Source organism: Cetorhinus maximus, chromosome 9 (genome assembly GCF_964194155.1).
Source record: "Cetorhinus maximus chromosome 9, sCetMax3.hap1.1, whole genome shotgun sequence".
In the NCBI taxonomy this organism is placed as follows: Eukaryota; Metazoa; Chordata; class Chondrichthyes; order Lamniformes; family Cetorhinidae; genus Cetorhinus; species Cetorhinus maximus.
The window spans coordinates 37768219-37786182 of record NC_135887.1 but is presented as its reverse complement, the minus strand read 5'-3'; the positions used below and the strand labels follow the sequence as shown (position 1 = coordinate 37786182).

At 43.2% G+C, this 17964-nt stretch overlaps 1 protein-coding gene across 1 annotated transcript; it reads right to left on the bottom strand.

Moving 5' to 3' along the window:
* Window positions 1-3867: 3867 nt before the first annotated feature.
* On the bottom strand, window positions 3868-10830 carry LOC144684579 (fibrinogen-like protein 1-like protein). Its single transcript, XM_078548536.1, has 3 exons — window positions 10730-10830; window positions 7609-7737; window positions 3868-5166 (listed from the first exon to the last, which is right to left on the bottom strand). Exons 1-3 carry the CDS (start codon window positions 10743-10745, stop codon window positions 4532-4534), a joined length of 780 nt encoding a protein of 259 aa, XP_078404662.1. The 5' UTR covers window positions 10746-10830; the 3' UTR covers window positions 3868-4531.
* Between the last annotated feature and the right edge of the window lie 7134 nt (window positions 10831-17964).

Below are 17964 nucleotides of genomic sequence, written 5' to 3'. Positions count from 1 at the left end.
TGGGTTTGGGTTCCACCAAGACCACATAGCTTCAGACCTCATTACAGTCTTGGTTCAAACATGGATAAAAGAGCTGAATTCCAACTGTGAGAGTGGCCGTCTTTGACATCAAGGCAGCATTTGACTGAATGTGGCATCAAGAGGCCCTGGTAAACTTGAAGTCACTGGGAACCAGGGGAAACTGCCCACAGGTTGGAATCATACCTAGCACAAAGGAAGATGTTTGGAGAAGATGCTTGAGGCCAATTATCTCAGCTCAAGGACGTTAACTGTAGTAATTCAGGCAGTGTCCTAGGCCCAACAATCTTCAACTGCTTCATCAATGACTTTTTCTCTGTCATTACCTCTGATGTTATGAGGTTCAGCTCCATTTCCAACTTTTCAGAGAATGAAGCAGTTTGTGTGCACTTGCAGCAGGACCTGAGCAACATCCAGGCTTGGGCTGATAAATAGAAAGTGAGATTTGCACCACACAGGTGCCAAGTAATGGTCACCTGTAATGAGAGAGAGTCTAAACAGCTCTCAATGACTTTCACGGTATTGCCACGACTGGCTTCCCTGCCATTAGCATTCTGAGGATCATCATTGGCCAGAACCTTAACTAGAACAGTCATTTAAATACTGTGGCTACAAGAGCAGGACAGAGGCTGGCAACTCTGCAGTGAATAACTCACTTCCAAAGGTTGTAACTTTCACAAGTCAGGACTGTGATTCAATACTTCCCACTTGCCTGGATGAGTGCAGCCCCAACAAGACTCAAGAATCATGGAAGCATTCAGGGCATAGCATCCTGCTTGATTGATAACGCATCCACCATGTTAAGCATTCACTCTTTCCAGGACTGGAGCAGAGTGACAGCAATGTGTGCCATCTACAAGATGCACTGCAGCAATTGACCAAGGCTTCTTCAACAGTATCTTCCAAACTTGTGACTTCTGTTGCCTGTACAAACAAGGGCAACAGGTGAATGGAAACACATCCGCCTCCAAGTTCCCCTCCAAGTCGCAATCATCAAATATATCAGCATTCCTTCATCATCATTAGGTCAAAATCCTAGAGGTTCCTACTAAAAAAGACTGTAGGTCTACCTACACCACATGGAGTACAGTGGTTGAAGAAGGTGACTCACCTCCAGGACAATTCGGGATGCTAGACTTGCAGCGATACTCCTATCCTGTGAAAGAATTTTTAAAGAAACTTTCTCTCGGTTCTGGGTGTCAGGGAAAACCAGCTCTGCAAAGGGTCATCTCTCCAAAAACTTGCACATCTCTTTCAATCAGTTCATTCTCCCAGTTCACTTTGCATTTGTTGACTTGTTGGAGGTGTGCTGACAAGAGACAGTTGGTACAGTTTGAAAATACTCCAATGTAGTTTCAGCTTCATTGCCTACCTTGAAGAATTATGATGCCCTTACAATCACCTGCTGTTTATTCAAGGGGAAATGTCCCTGTTTACTTAACTAAACAAACTTTCCTGTCTTTCACGTCAAGAGGCCAACCACTCCAATTACTGGCCAAACACTTCCAGCTTCAAAGTTGCTGTCATGTCCTCACCAACTCTGTCCTAGCATTCTACCTTGCCAAGGATCAGCACAGCAACGCCCACTAGTGAGGAATTGGTCAGAGGAGTTGTTGTGGATGAGTGAGCAAGGTGAGTGTAAGGAGAGAGTTTTCCTCCACAAGCGGGGAGAAACAACTTCCCTCAGCTGGAGTGCCAGTGGACCCGTTACTTCAATGCTCAAGCTTCAAAGGGCCCATGAATTGGAAACATTGATTTCCTGTGGAAGCAGTGGAGTGTGTTTCTGCGCATAAAGACAAATGGGAGAAGTCTACTACATGTATCCACAGCGCATTGCTCTAAGGTTCTCAGGATGAGCAGACACCTTTGAGGCGCTGACGGTCAAAGAAATTGAAAGAGCTTCTAGGAACATGATTCTTCCAGAGAGCATGATTCTGAGTTTCTAAACTTGTCTGTTCCATGCCTTTTTCTCTCCTCCACATAACATCAAAGTAATCATATTTCCATTGAAAAATCCATGAATAAGGTGCTTTGAGTAGAACTGAGTAAAGATAGCTGCAAAAGTACAGACTTAATGCCTAAAATATCACCATGCAGGCAAAGAAACGCCAACCTTCAATAGCAGCAATTGAAACAGCCTCCTTTAACATGGTGTCTGCCTCAGGATAACTGATATAGCAGTTGTAATGGTTTGAGATGCAAGTGGAAGGAAATGAGATGAAGGAGTTACTCTTGACCCCATTTAAAGGTAGAATTGGCACCCAGTTGGGCCTTAAAGGAATGGTGGCATTTGCAGAGAAAAATGTGCAATTTTTTTGTGCTGGGAAAAAGTACATATCTTACTCTGTTTATTGCACCAAATTTACCCCAAAATGAGTGGGAGGGAAGTAATTCAGATCAAGGAAAATCAAGACCAACTTCTTTCTCTCGGGCCAAATCTGTTCCTACTCAAATCAACCTGCAGGATAAGGACAAGGCTCCTTGAAAGACTTGTAGCTTTTTCAGATGTTTCTGTCTTGTAGTCACAGTAAAAGTAATGTTCATTAACAGGCTAAGTCTGCTATGAAGGAAACCAGCAAAGTTTCTATCACATATTTGGGCTATGTACCCAAGTTTAACAACCTTGATTCATGATATGTGGTGCACCTGGGACAACCTGCCCACACATGTGTTTTGAAATCTGGGGAAAAAAGATACTAATTGGTGCAGGCTATAAGAGCAAGTTTATTTATAGAAGAGATAATGTGGGTAAGCAAAAAGGATGGATTAGGATGCTGAGTAGCAGCAATGTAAAAAATAAAATTAAAATCAATCCACAAGAAGTCATATAGAAAAATAGAAAAGAATTGTATTGAAATAGTAAGGCTTGTTTCTTGGTTGACCTGTGAGATACGAACAAATGATATCTCAGTGCAGTCCAGAGTTCAACGGTCACTTTGTGTCCTTATGCCAATGTGCACCGATTTTTGGGGTGAAAGTGCATGGGAAAAGAGGAACAGAAGCTCGAATGCAAGATTCCCACTTCTTTTGTACATGGTGTAAATTTCCAGGACACGAGTGAGGGAAGTTTCATTATATTTGTGTGTGGATTCTGGACCAGAATCATGGCCTTATCATCAGGGGTAACCCTTGTCATTCAGTAGCTGGGATTTGACTTGTTGTGGTGCTTCAAATGCAACTGGCACAGAGGACTATCACAAAATGGAGGAACTGTGAATTCAGTGTAACGGGCATGATGCAATGTCTATGGACACTCACCAGCTGCACATTGAGGGAATAGAATCCCTTCCAGTTAATGATACAGGGTGCATGCATTGTGCATGCAGTCAGTGGTACCCCACACTATAGAAAAGCCTGCAATCTGCAAACTCTGGTGCTTGTTTTGCATGCTTGTCTCTGGGAAGAGGGAATGAGAGAAAGCTGTGTCTCTTTGAGAGAACCTCAGTGACCTCCCTTATTTAGCAGTGCATTGCAAACTGTGAGATGTTGATTATATCTCCAGCATCTTTTCTACTATTTTCCCATTAGGCGATGAGCATATGTCCAGTATTTGGTGTGGTGTTGTATATTGGGTTGCATGAGAATAATGTGTGTGACAGAATGGAATTGGTCAGTGTTCACCTGGGACATCGCATGTCTAATCCCACTTAGGATCACAAAAATCCCAAGGCTGTCTCTGAACGTGATTTGTTTCCAGTTTTCTCATCAGCTATTCAGTACCTTCTTTGAATGGGATTGTCCATATAATGTCAAAAGAAAGGAGCACTCTTTTACTGAATGGTTTTAACTAGTTTTAACTAGTTAATCCGTGTACCCAAGTCCTGCGGAAATTACACTCAATTTATCAGCGGATATTGAAGTCAATTTTATTGTAACCATAAGCATTTTAATCAGTATTAAATACAGAATGAAACACCAATTTCTGTAAATAGTCAGACTTGTAGCTCTACATTTTCACACATTATCTGATTTTCAATCCTGGGTCTTATTCCTGCCCACAGCTGGTATTTATGGTGACAAAAATGAACATGGTCAAACAACCATCACAAAATTACACTGCTCATTGAATGTGTCAAAACATTTGAAGATAGTTTTGAGAAATTACAGATTTACATTTATAACAAAGATCCAAACTGGTAGAAACCTGAGAGTGGCCTTCGAGTTTGTTTTGTTTGTGATGATTTCTGATTTTTTGAGCAATTGTAGTTACAGCTAGCTGTCAGTTCACAGGTTTGATTTCACTTCATTCTAAATCAGGCATTTCACACAGAAATTCAGCTCCCCAAAAGAGAATATAGATAAATCCCAATACAAGAAAAATCTACCCCAAATATTTTGCTTTCTTGTTTTGAAGACAGGTCAGAAATAATTTTCAAACGGAGAGCACCGAGGTGGGCCAGAGTGATGCACAGACATAGAGTTGAGAGCCATGCCTGTATAAGGCACTCAGGACTTCTTTCCATTCGTCAGGATGAAGGATCACCTGGAACTCATCAGTTCTATGTCACTTGTGTTAATTATACCGCTTACACACATTGTCAGGCTTGATCAGAATCTGAGAAGACTTGCAGTTGCCATTGCACAAGCCATACCAGTAGATTGATGTCTTTACATTCAGGTTAACCCTGTAACATTTATTAAACCAGAAGCCGCCCCTGCAAGATTTTGCACAGTTCGACGATGACCTATCCTGGTCTCGGTCCAATGTTGAAAACTTCATATTATCATGTACAACGGTGTTCTGATTTCCTACCATAGCATTGCCTGCATTTCCTGAGTATCGACCTAAGCTCAATCTGTAACCACTTGCTTCATTTCCGATAGCGAATGAGTCATAATTAGCAAAACGCGGTTTATTGTACCTATCCCTCAGCAAGAACTTTATTTTGTAATTTCCCTGCCTTATGATCTTGTATATATATTCATTTCCCAGCCAGTGATCCCGAAGGATATTGCCAAAACCATACTTGTAGGCTGTCCAGTATTCTGCCCAGTTAATTTCTGTAATCCGATTGTTCCTTTGAATCATGGTCCATCCACCACCGTCTGTACTCATGTCGCAATACACAACAAGTGGGGGAGATCCTTTAGGTTTGATAACATGAAGTCCGCTTTTACCACTGACACCACTGCAATCCTTAGGATAACCTGCAATATGTAAGATTGTTTTATTGATTTGCTGCTGAAAGGAGAGAGGGTTGTGGGAAGATGATGAGGAGGAGAATGCAGAGGAATGGAAGGAAGTGCGAGACTGGAGATGACTGGGACAAGGTAAGGAGGAAGAAAAGGCAAAGCTGTGGGTCGGGATGGGGGTGTTGCTGTTGGGGAGGGTGAGAAAGACAAAGTGTGGGAGAAAAGGAGGAAGAATGGGGACAGACTAAGAGGTGGAAGGGAAAGGGAAAGATGACCAAGGAAGGGAGAAAGAGGAAGAAAAATGGGGTGGGGAGAGGAATGGTAAATGAAGAGGATGGGTGTACAGAAAGAGGGACAGGATCAGGGTGGAGGGAGACAGGTAGCACATGAAGGGTAGGAAAACTGTAGAAGGGGAAATGAGGGCAGAATTAAGGGAATGAGGGATGGGGAAAAGTAAAGGGGATAGGGTGAGCAGTTGGCTGGAACCAAGACAGGAGAGAAGAACAGGGATTGGGGAAAGAATGGGGAGATGCGGGACGGGGATAAGGAGGATAGAACAGGAGAGAGGAATAACACAGAATGGTGAGGTGAAAGGACTGCTGAGCAAAGGAATGGGCAGAAAGGAGTATGGAATGGGGAAAATGAGAAGAAAGCTGAGTTGAAATGGAAAGGAGAGGGCAAGAGCATGTAGGAGGTGACCAAGGGAGGAGAGGTGAAAGTAGAAAGGGAGAGTCTACCTCAGCAACAATCTGCAGCCTATTTAATTAAAGGGGAAGGGGCTGCCAGTATTAGTTTGGACCTCAGTAGGGAGATGGGTGCCAGTGAACGATTTCACTGAAGGACTAGGACCCAATTTGTGCATCACCAATGGGGAACGTCATGGTTTCATATTCACAAACCCACCTCTGGCCAAGGGTTTCACTATGGTTGATGTTTTTTTCAAGTTCCAGGGATCTTTCACAGTGGCTGCAATCTGTTTCACATAGCTTAGGGCCATTTGCAAACTTGGATAACCAACTCTATTCCTTCATCCAAGGGAAACTCACTGTCACATTCCTCAATTTGGAGAACATTTCAATGATCCCTCCTCTCTCTCTTATTGTGTGATCGATTAACAGCTTTTGGTGAGTGATTGAGTGTATAAAAGTTAAAGGATAGGATCCAATTTTCTGAATGTTGGGATCACTCTATGTGAACAGCAGTGATCTTTTTGGGTGCAGTGCATTCCTGTTCTTGTCCTTTATTTCAAAGAGAACTGGAGGGAGCCTAAGTACTCGAGATTCTGCTATAGTCACTGTAATTTTCAACCATTTGAGAAAGATATTGACATTTGCTAGTGATGGTCTATCTCTCTAATTTCTTCTGCTCCATTTAGTATGAGACACCAGCACTGCAGCATTCGTTGGCATGTATGGCAGCTGCAGCTATTTAGTGTAATACACATGGCAGTGCAGCCTTCAAAGAGTCACTGTCATCTGGTAATGTCTTTTGAAGAGTCAACTTTGAAATGTTGGATAATTAAGTAGAAAATCTTTTTGCATTTGTTTGAAAGTCTTTATTCACTATTTTAATGGAGGTATTAGCCTATTTAAAATGCAAGGGTTATATCTTGGCTAATAGTGGAGGGCAGGGATTTCAATTGTGTTGTTTTCCTACGATGTTATCCTGTGGTGTAATTCTAATGCCTTGCAGTAGTAAAGCTATTAGCAATGTGTTTCTGATCTATTCAACAACACCAACAACTTATACTCATATATTTCCTTTAACGTAATGAAATGTCCCAAAGTTCTTCACAGAAGCATTATAAAATAATGTATGACACTGAGCCACTTAAGGAGATTTCGGGACAGATGACCAAAAACTTGGCCAAAGAGATGGGACTTAAGGAATGTCTTAAAGGAGGAAAGCGATGTAGAGGGGCAAAGAAGTGTAGGGAGGGAATTCCAGAGCTTGGGGCCTAGGCAACTGGAGACACGGCAGCCAATGGTGGGGCGATTAAAATTGGGGATGCTCAAGGCCAGACTTAGAGGAATATTGATGAGAATTTTAACATCAAGACTTGGTATTAATTAAGACACGGGCAGCAGAGTTTTGGATGAACTCAAGTTTATGGAGGATAGACCAGCATGAGTCCGTTGTTATTGTCAAGTCTAGGGGTAACACTGTGACTAAGAATTTGCGCAGCAGATGAGCTGAGACAAGGGCCAAGTCAGGCAGTGTTACTGAGGTGGAAATAGATGGTCTCAGTGATGGCATGAATATGAGGTCAGAATCTCATATTGGGGTCAAAAGTGACACTAATATTGCAAACAAACTGGGTTAACCTCAGGCTGTTGCCAGGGAGAGGGATGGAGCCTGACTCTATTCTCACAACTACTTTTTGGATCAAGCCAGCCAAGTTTGGTGATTAACTCTTACCAGAGATCATAAGGGAAAATATTGACCTCAAATACTAACCATATCCAGGTGTTGGTGTGAGAGCTCGGGTGAACCTTTCTTCGTTATCTAACATATGCATGTTAGCAATTTCCTCTTCACATTTTACAGCACCCAATGCAAGAAAAATGATTGCAGTCAAAACACAACCTGAGATTTACAAAACAAACAGCATTACAAATAATGAGACAGCATTCCAAATGATGAGATCGACCTCCCCCAAAACTCCCATGAGCAGCTGCAGACTCCATACCTGCAACTGTGGCTTGCTCTGGAGGGCTCCCTGTCTCACTGCAATGTTTAAATTAAGACAGTGTAAGATAGATTCTTGATTGATATGGGAGTAATAGGATATAGAGTAACAGGAAAGTACAATTGAGGCCACAATCAGATCAGCCATGATCTTATCAAATGGCGGAGAAGACTTGAGTGGCCGAAAGGACTAATCCTGTTCCTAATTCATATGTCCACTTGTGTGTTCGTATTCGCCCATCAATCATCCTAACTTCTGAGCAGGGATTCCTGACAAAAGAATATTCACATTGTGGCTTCCAGGCTTGGCAGCATGCGGGGAAACCTGGTCTTCTGGGTTTCCAGATAGAAAACTTGCATCCCTGCTCAGAAAACCCACCCCTGTCAATATCGCATAATTAGGGCCATAACGTTTTTTGTCCTTGCAGCCTAGTTAGGTGGATGGATAGTCAGATTGGGGTTTGGCGGGGTGGTTGGGTATGTGTAGTGGGGAGGGGGATGCGTGCAGGTGGTGTGGTGGGGTGGGCTCTGCAGATAGTCACTGAACTATATCAGAAATTAACAGTGGGACAATATTAGGATAAGTGTCCAGGTAAGTATCACAAAGAAGGCCCAAGCCTTTGACAGTCTGGGCATTTACTGCATCGGTGCACAGGTCAGGACTTCCAGAGGAACCCAGTGTGCAGCAACAGTGAATATCTCAACATTCACCACGGTTGGCATTGGAGGATTTAGCGCAAAGAGTCTCCAAAGGATAGATTAAGTGAGTGGTCAAAAATTTTGGTGAATGGAATTTACTGTAGGAAAATGTGAAGTAGGAAGAATAGAAAAGGAAAATTTTATTTATATGGAGAATTATGGGCTGGTTTCCGGGGGGTTGCTAAAGGACTGATCACGCTTTTAAGACAAAGATGAAGAGGAATTTCTTCTCTCAGAGTTGTGAATCTTTGGAATTCTGTACCCAGAGAGCTGTGGAGGCTGAGTCATTGAATATATTCAAGGCTGAGATAAACAGTTTCTTGAATTATAAGGGCGTCAAAGGTTATGGCGAACAGGCAGGAAAGTGAAGTTGAGATCAAGATCTGATCAGCCATGATCTTATTGAATAGCAGAGGAGGGAGGTGGGGGAGAGGGTTTGAGGGGCCATATTGGTCCATTCCTATTTCTAATGTTCCTAAGCTAGCCTGTAAACCGACTCCTACCCAATTTCTACCATCTCCCCAAACCAGACCTCCTCCACTATCTTCTCCTCCCATGTCCCTCTAGTCTAAGGTGATCTTTCCACTCCCCCTAAGATCTCTCTGGTTCTCCCATGATCTCTCCCACCTATGATCCCCACCACCCCCCCGCCCCACACCTTACAAATGACGATCTCCTCCCAGAGTCTCCTTCTCCGCTCCCACCGTTGATCTGTTCCCTCCCCATTCCCTTCAATCTCTGCCTATATATCACCGATACACGTACCTGCTTGGCAGCTGCAGTCCTTTGCCTGTCAGCCAGGCTGGCATTTGAGCAGGAAACCTGGAGGAACAAAGTTAAACAAGCCCTGGAGCTAAAACTCCACAGCGTTTGAGGAAACCTGCCCTTCCAGGTTTCCAACAATAACTCCTCCCTCTGCTTCAAACTCCTGCCTCAGTAAATATTGAGGCCAGGAGAGAGAGAAAGAAATATTGCATGTCAGAAAGAAAGGAGGAGAGTCAGGCAGAAAGAGTGGAGTGAGATAGTGAAGTACACGTCAGACAGCTTGAGAGAGTATGGAGTTTAAGGAATTGGTTTATAGAATAACATGCTAAATTAAATATGTCGGTTAGATTAAATAAATTCTCCTTTTTTGCTGAAAAAATCTTAAATTTAAATTTTAAACACAAAGATGTGGTCTGCTCATTATGCTCGTATCGAACAGCTTTCATTGGCCTCAGGCAGTTTCATTCTGAGCAGCAGAGAAGGCTGGTCAGATACAGTGGTAGCAATTTCCCTGCTCTCATCCTTTAACAGTTTGGGTGAAGGTCCCTTATTTCTGCCACGTCCCGCCTCCCTTGCTGCTCTCCTGAAGGTGTTATACACTCACAAGCACCTGTCACCTTCTATTATCTTGCCCTAATTGTCATCCTTTATATCTGAGCTTGGAGAGTGAGTTCAATAGGTTATTCATTGTGGGCACCTAAGTCCTTCCTGAATCTGTCCTCATTGACATTTACATTTACTTACCAGTTAGATCACAAGTACAGGGACAGCTGATTCTGGACTTTCTAACCCAGTGACATTTGGACCTATTTACAGCACTTAATGTCATCTAGGTTCCTTTTTTCTGATTGCTATGCTACAATGTGCTTGCACATTTTTTTATTTTATTTTTCATTCATGGGATGTGGGCATCGCTGGCAGCATTTATTGCCCATCGCTGGTTGCCCTTGAGAGGGTGGTGGTGAGCTGCCTTCTTGAACCCCTGCAGTCAATGTGGTGTAGGTACACCCACAGTGCTGTTAGGGAGGGAGCTCCAGGATTTTCACCCAGTACAGTGAAGGAAAGGTGATATATTTCCAAGTCAGGATGGTGTGTGGCTTGGAGGGGAACTTCCAGCTAATGATATTCCCATTTGTCTGCTGCCCTTGTCCTTCCAGATGGTCGTGGTCATGGATCATGGGGATGTTGGTGAGGATATGATTGGTGTTGACTGATGCACTGTACACTCAAATGATCTGTTGTCATTCATTATATAGACTGACACAGGGAACATGTCCCCTTGGGGTGAGATACTGAGGAGCACTGGGACCTGCAGAAATGCAGCCCACAAGAGTCAGCATCTTGGGAAAGGAGAAAACTGGAAACAAAATAAACTCAATTTTCAGAATACTTTTGTTTAGGAGAACACATAGAAACTCAGACTCACCCAGTTTGGTTGCCATCTTGCCTCAAACAGCGCAGATTAAACTCTCGCTGAAGCCTCTGCATTTATGCTGACTGAGACCAATGTATTTGCATAGACACACCTACACAGTACTTCCAGCAGCCTGCTCAATACACATGCTTGAGATATTTGGTAATTTGATATTGACACTGGGACAGAACATGCTAAACATTTTTTTTAACTAGAATGCCTGATTAACCATTTAAGCACTGCAGTCATGATTACTATATTTTCCCACTCTTCTCTTTATCTCTGGCTGATATTTGCTCAGCTTCAGGGTACCAGACATCTTCTGCCGTCACACACAGATGACTAAGAAGTGAAATCTCTTATTGGAATAAATAGTTTAGGAAGCATACGGTTGGATCCATGGTGGAAATCATCACTCAATACTTTAGGAATTAAAGAAGTAACCAGGTAGCCAAGATGGGGTCTTGAGCTGAAATGCTGGTTTAGCCTGTATTTGGCACAAGGGGCCATCTTTATAAAGCCGTTTATATCAGGGATGTGGACAGCCATCCAGAGGCTTATTAAATAGCTGATTGCCACTTGAAATGCTGCTGGAATCCATTAATGAGGAAGCGTGGCATTTTGGTAGTTTCCACTAGAAATAATCTTGTGGTATTATGGTCTTATGATCTAATGCTCTCCTCACAGTGACCTGCTGGTTGGGAGTGAACACAGTAACAACGTTGATTTCCAAGTGCTACTTAAAGGGGCACTCACCATTTCATATTCGCTCACAGCTGGAGCTGTGTAGAGAACCTCTGCAACCCATCGGGAGATTTACTGGGACACTTTATTCAAAACTTCACCAACGTTCGAACAACATTTATTCTGGTAGTTCTGTGAGTACCTTACCTAAAAAAGAGTTAGTGGTGTGTTATTCTACCTTATTGGACACCTCATGGGAGTCACCAGGAGAAAGGGAGTACTTGGTCAAGAGCATTTTGCTTGGGGTCGGTCCCCTTTGGTCTGGATGAGGAATGGGAGGAGGACATGAGGTCAACAGAACAGCACCAGCTGCTGCAGGAGAGAGGACTGAAGGATGAGGTGGCTTCTGTCACCCCACTGCAAGTATAAGGAATCTCCTCTTCTCTGGACTATCTCCACCAGGGCCTCCAGTGCAGCATCCAAGAACCTGTTCGCCCTCTCCCTCGGCCCCTGAGCCATCTAGCAACCTGCTGCTGTGTGTCAGATAAAGCAGTACAGATACTCCAAGTAAACTATGCCTTGTCAGCATTTGAGTACTAAACCTGCAGGTTTCTGGTTAGCACTCCCAGGCAAGTTCAAATCTGCAATTAGGACCCAAATCACGTGTTAAATCCCAACTTTCAAACATTTGTCATATGGCCCCACACGCCAATGCGTAAAATGACGCATGGTGATGTTGGGCGTGCGTCCCAATGTCACCGCGCATCGTTCCAATCTTTAATTCGGCGGGCGGGCACCGGAGTCGGCTGCGTGCCCACCGAACTGTCAAAGGCCTGTTAAGACCATTAATTAAGCAATTTGACAGGGCTGCCCGTACAACCTCAACGTGGTCTTTGCATTTTTCATGAAACCTCATCTACGGGCAGGATGAGGTTTCATGAAGGGTTTATTAAATTAATAAATATTTATTAAACATTTGATAACCATGTCCCAGCTCATGTGACACTGTCACATGAGGGGACATGTGTAAATGATTTTTAACGTTTTTTTATTGTCAAGTTTCAAATTGAACTTAATCTCCCTGAGGCACGGAGCTGCACTCTTTCGCGCACGTGCACGAAAGAGCGCAGGCCCCGACTCTCCCTCCTCCCCCTGCCCGTACAGGTAGTGCTGAGCGCTACTGGGCATGCGTCACGCTGGGCGGGCCTTAATTGGCGGTCAGCGATTGGCTCCGCACCTGTTCCCGACCGCCCGACGGGGATAAAATTCTCCCCATGAAAAAGATCATCACCTCCCACATGGAACCAATGATTAGGTTTGAGTAGAGAAGTGAGCAACATGAATGCAATTCTAATGCAGGGTAAATTAAAGGTATGATAGATGGACTAATTTAATCTAATTTCTATATTGTTATGCCTTCGTGTGTGTCATCCATAATTATTAATATATTGCTTTTGTAAAAAAAGACAGAGCCTTTATTACCATCCCTAGTTGCTCTTGAGAAGGTGGTGGTGAGCTACCTTCTTGAGCCGCTGCATTCCATGTGGTGTGGGTACACCCACAGTGCTGTTAGGGAGGGAGTCCCAGGATTTTGATCCAGTGACAGTGAAGGAACGGTGATATATTTCCAAGTCAGAATGGTGAGGGACTTGGAGGGGAACTTCCAGGTGGTGGTGTTCCCATCTATCTGCTGCCCTTGTCCTTCTAGATGGTAGTGGTCATAGGTTTGGAAGGTGCTGCCGAAGGAGCCTTGGTGAATTCCTGCAGTGCACCTAGTAGATGGCACGCACTGCTGCTACTGTGCGTCGGTGGCAGAGGGAGTGAATGTTTGTGGATGTGGTGCCAATCAAGTGGGCTGCTTTGTCCTGGATGGTGTCAAGCTTCTTGAGTGTAGTGGGAGCTGCACTCATCCAGGCAAGCGGAGAGTATTTCATCACACTCCCAACTTGTGCCCTGTAGATGGTTTTGGGGAATCAGGAGGTGGGTTACTCATCACGCGATCCCTAGCCTCTGACCTGCCCTTGTAGCCACGGTATTTATATGGCTCATCCAGTTCAGTTTTTGGTTAATGGTAACCCCCAGGATGTTGATAGTGGGAAATTCAGTGACGGTAATGCCATTGAACATCAAGGGACGATGGTTGGATTCTCTGTTGTTGGAGATGGCCAATGCTTGACACTTGTGGCGCGCATGTTACTTGCCACTTGTCAGCCCAAGCCTGGATGTTGTCCAGGTCCTGCTGCATATGGACATGGACTGCTTCAGTATCTGAGGAGTCACAAATGGTGCTGAACATTGTGCAATCATCAGCGAACATCCCCACTTCTGACCTTATGGAAGGAAGGTGATTGATGAATCAGCTGAAGATGGTTGGGCCAAGGACACTATCCTGAGGAACTCCTGAGGTGATGTCCTGGAACTGAGATGACTGACCTCCAACAACCACAACCATCTTCCTTTGTGCTAGGCATAACTCCATTCAGCGGAGAGTTTCCCCCGATTCCCATTGACTCCAGCTTTGCTACGGCTCCTTGATGTCACACTCTGTCAAATGCTGCTTTGATGTCAAGGGCAATCACGTTCACCTCACCTCAGGATTTCAGCTCTTTTGTCCATGTTTGAATGAAGGCTGTAATGAGCTTAGGAGCTGAGTGGCCCTGCCGGAATCCAAACTGAGCATCAATGAACAGGTTATTGCTAAGCAAGTGTCATTCAATAGCACTGTTGATGACCCCTTCCATTTCTTTACTGATAATGGAGAGTAGACTGATGGGGCAGTAATTGGCTGGGTTGGATTTGTCCTGCTTTTTGTGTACAGGACATATCTGGGCAATTTTCCACATTGCTGGATAGATGCCAGTGTTGCAGCTGTACTGGAACAGCTTATGCTGGAGAACTAGAGAACTCTAATATTGCTGAGAAAAGAGAATGCTGTCAAAACTTTTCATCTTGCACTCATCAGGACAGATGCAAGAATTTCAAATTTCAAAGGAAAAATAATTCCTATGGCATGAGAAAAGGGGTGTTTATTGATAGGCTACTTGGCTCTGATAGGTTGAGATGTTGCCATGGGAATGCACCAGGGAGCTATTGTCCCCATGCTCTCATTTATTCAGAGGTGCAATGTCTCGATATACTCCTTTTGCCTACAGAGAACAGGTCCCTAAATATCAACATATGTAGCTTCTAGCAAGCATAAGTGAGCTACAGTGAGAGTCCAACTGATAATCTTAAATTGGTTATTACTGTAATTCTTAGCACATTCAGGATTGTTCAGCAAATGCTGCCCAATCATGGAATCACATCTGATGTTAGACATTTTTACACGAATGGGTTAGTTGAGTACCGTCAATACCCTGCCTATTGCAAACAGCAAAATGTACGTGCTGTTTGATACAATCCACCAGTTGTTGGGATGTAAGACCTATGTACCTGGCATTGCACCTGTGCTGAAGTTTATATACCACATTACTCATTTGTATGGTAGGCAGAATGTCTTTTTGGCTTCACGTCTGGGTCCTGTTAGTAGAAAACACCACTCCTGTTGCTACTGCTTAGTAGCAGCGTGAAATGGCAAGCTTCATGTCTTACCTAAATTTTTGCAATATTTCACCCTTCTAGGGTAATTTAAGGAGGACTGGCCACTTGTCAGGTTCAAAACTGGTGGCCTTCAACCCATTTGTGAATATGCGCGATACACAGCAATCAATGATCTGATCAGGGCAGCCATTATCCCACAGGATAGCTTTGATGCTTCTTATTTTGGCATCAAGCTTGCATGGTGAGAAAATGGCTCATGTCCTATTTACGAGAGTGACAGTAAGACTAACCTTGTAGTGCATGGAGTTGTAGGTTATGCTTGTGGTAGACTGTAGTAGAGAACCCATTAGCGGATATCTCAACTGGCTCACTGTATTGCTGGTGAGATCTGGTTATCTTTCTAACTGTGTGTTAATTGTGACAGTCAACCATTGGCAAAGTATGAACGAAGAGTTAACTCCCTGCCCAGTTTCCTCGAACTTGTTTTACCCCCTTCTCTGCTTCTAAAATCCTCGATCCTTCTCTTTAACTATCTCTCCATCTCTCTCTTGTTTTTCATTCTCCTTCATTGTTTAATATATATTATTTTGTGTTACAAATGTTTAGGTTAATGGTCTTTGTGACACCTTACTGCACACGAAAAATGCTGTTGAGATGCAAATTATTGTTATCTCGTTAGTTCAAAATTAACTCATGAATCTACTGATTGTTATGTTGCTGAAAACCAATATTCTGATAGGAAAGGTTATTGTTTAGGTCCCAGGTTCATGCTCCTTGAAGATAATGTGAAAAATATTATTTTTACTGATCAGTGTTTAATAGACCATAACTCTCACACTAGGGGAGAAATTTGTGTAGAAATGGTGCTGCGCGGACCATGTCAGTTCACCAGGGGCAGGCAGCGGGGAGCCATTACCCATGCAACTCAAGTGGAATTCTTTAACGATATCAATGGAGAAAGCCATGGAGTTGGCAATTGGTGACAATGCCTGTCCCTGGGGAATCGACGTAAGTCTGCATAGTGCTGCTAGAGCGAGAATTTCTCCCTCATTGTGTCTAAATCTGGAAGACTGTTTGTTTATACAGGTAAAAGAGGAATTTTCCACTCATGTTTAAGTCACATATCATGAATGATGAGCTAGATGACAAAGTCAACAACAGATTTGCAGTTCAGTATGTCACCGCCCTTCAGTCCTCTTTCTTAGGTCACAGATCAACTATATTATCTCATTGAACTCATTGAATGGTGGAACAGGCTTGAGGGGTTAACTCCCGTTCCTGTGATCCCACATCTATCGGGGCTCATAAACATTCACAATAGTCGGCTTGCTCACTCTGATTGTACTGAAGAATGGTGAACTGTCTGCTGGCGGTATACCTTCAGCTTCAGTAATCAGAGCAGCCAGGGCATGAGGCCACACCACATTTCTTGTGGTATTGGCAGCCTATCATGTGGAATCCATCAATCTGCACTGAGAATGGATTGGGTACAAGTAGGTGTCAGTTTATAAAAGTTAAATAGATACATTATCATAATTTCTGTGACATATCCGTCATATTAATTGTCCGCCCTAAATTCTTTGATGAAACGGCATTCCAATAACAAGGAAAGAAGTTCTGTTTTGATTTGAAGATTTCTGACTGGAAAGAAGGTTTTAAATAACTCATTGGCCCTCAGGCGAAGAGGCTTTGAATTGTGGTTTGAAATTTTTTGCAAGTTATATCAGTAAAGGTTAAGTAAAGAATACTCAAGTTTAGATTTGTTTATACATCAAAAAATTTTTACAAGGTGCACATTTCCTATCATTAGGTGAAGCGAAGGAGGGGTAGGAAATTGGAGTACTGGAGAGTTGATATCAACCTACATGTTTCCTCCCTGTGTGTGCTAATTCATCAAGAACTTGTCAGCTAATGTCATCAAGAAGATCCAAAAGTGGCCTCCCAATCAGAAAACCATGAAATTGTTAAACATTTCAAAGGTTCCTTTCAAGACCAATCAACCAAAATATTTGGTACAGTACTTCACGTTCATAAACTCAACATTGAGGATTTATCTAGAGTAAAGTCTAAGATCATGTCAAGGGATCTTAGGACAAAAATGATTGACATTCTCATCCTCCAAGAAACCACCTACTTGTATCCAATCCATACTCGATGTAGATCGATGGATTCTACAAGATAGGCTGCCAATACCACAAGAAATGTGGCGTGGCCTCATGCCCTGGCCGATCTGATTACTGAAGCTAAAGGAACACTGCCAGCAGACTGTACTGAAGAATGGTGAACTATCAGAGTGGGGATGTTGACTGTTGTGAATGTTTACAAGCCCCGACAGACGTGGGATCACAGGAACGGGAGTTAACCTCTCAAGCCTGTTCTGCCATTCAGTAAGATAATAGTTGATCTGTGACCTAGCTACATTGAACTGCCTTTGCCCCATATTCCTTAATGCATTTGGCTAACAAAAGTCTATGAAACAGTTTTAAAGTTAACAATTGATTGCCATTTGCAGAAGAAATTTCTAAACACTACCACACTTTATACTGTCTCACCATATTTTGCCTGCCAAAATGAATCACCTCTCACTTCTCTGCATTGAACTTCATCTGCCACCTGTCTGCCCAATCCACCAAAATGCCTATGTCTTTTTGAAGTTCAAGACTATCCCCATCACATTTGACAACATTTCCATTATTCATATCATCTGCAAATTTTGAAATCATGCCCTGCACACCAGTCTAGATCATTAATATATATCAGGAAGAGCAAGAGTCCCAACACTGACCCCTGGGGAACTCCATCACAAACCTCCCTCCAATCTGAAAAATAACCATTTATCACTACTCTCCTGTCACTCAGCCAATTTCTTATCCAAGTGCCTATCTTCCCTTTTATTCCATGACCTAAAATTTGTTCACAAGTCTGTTGTGTGGCGCTGTATCAAATGCCTTTTGAAAATCCATATACACCACATCAACAGCATTTCCCTTATCAACCTTCTCTGTTAACTTTTCAAAAAACTC

Excerpts from the sequence above, each read along its gene's own strand:
- LOC144684579 (XM_078548536.1), bottom strand. Across the intron at positions 5,167-7,608 it reads CACACCAACACCTGGATATG|GTTATCCTAAGGATTGCAGT; the intron begins GTTAGTATTTGA and ends TACATATTGCAG.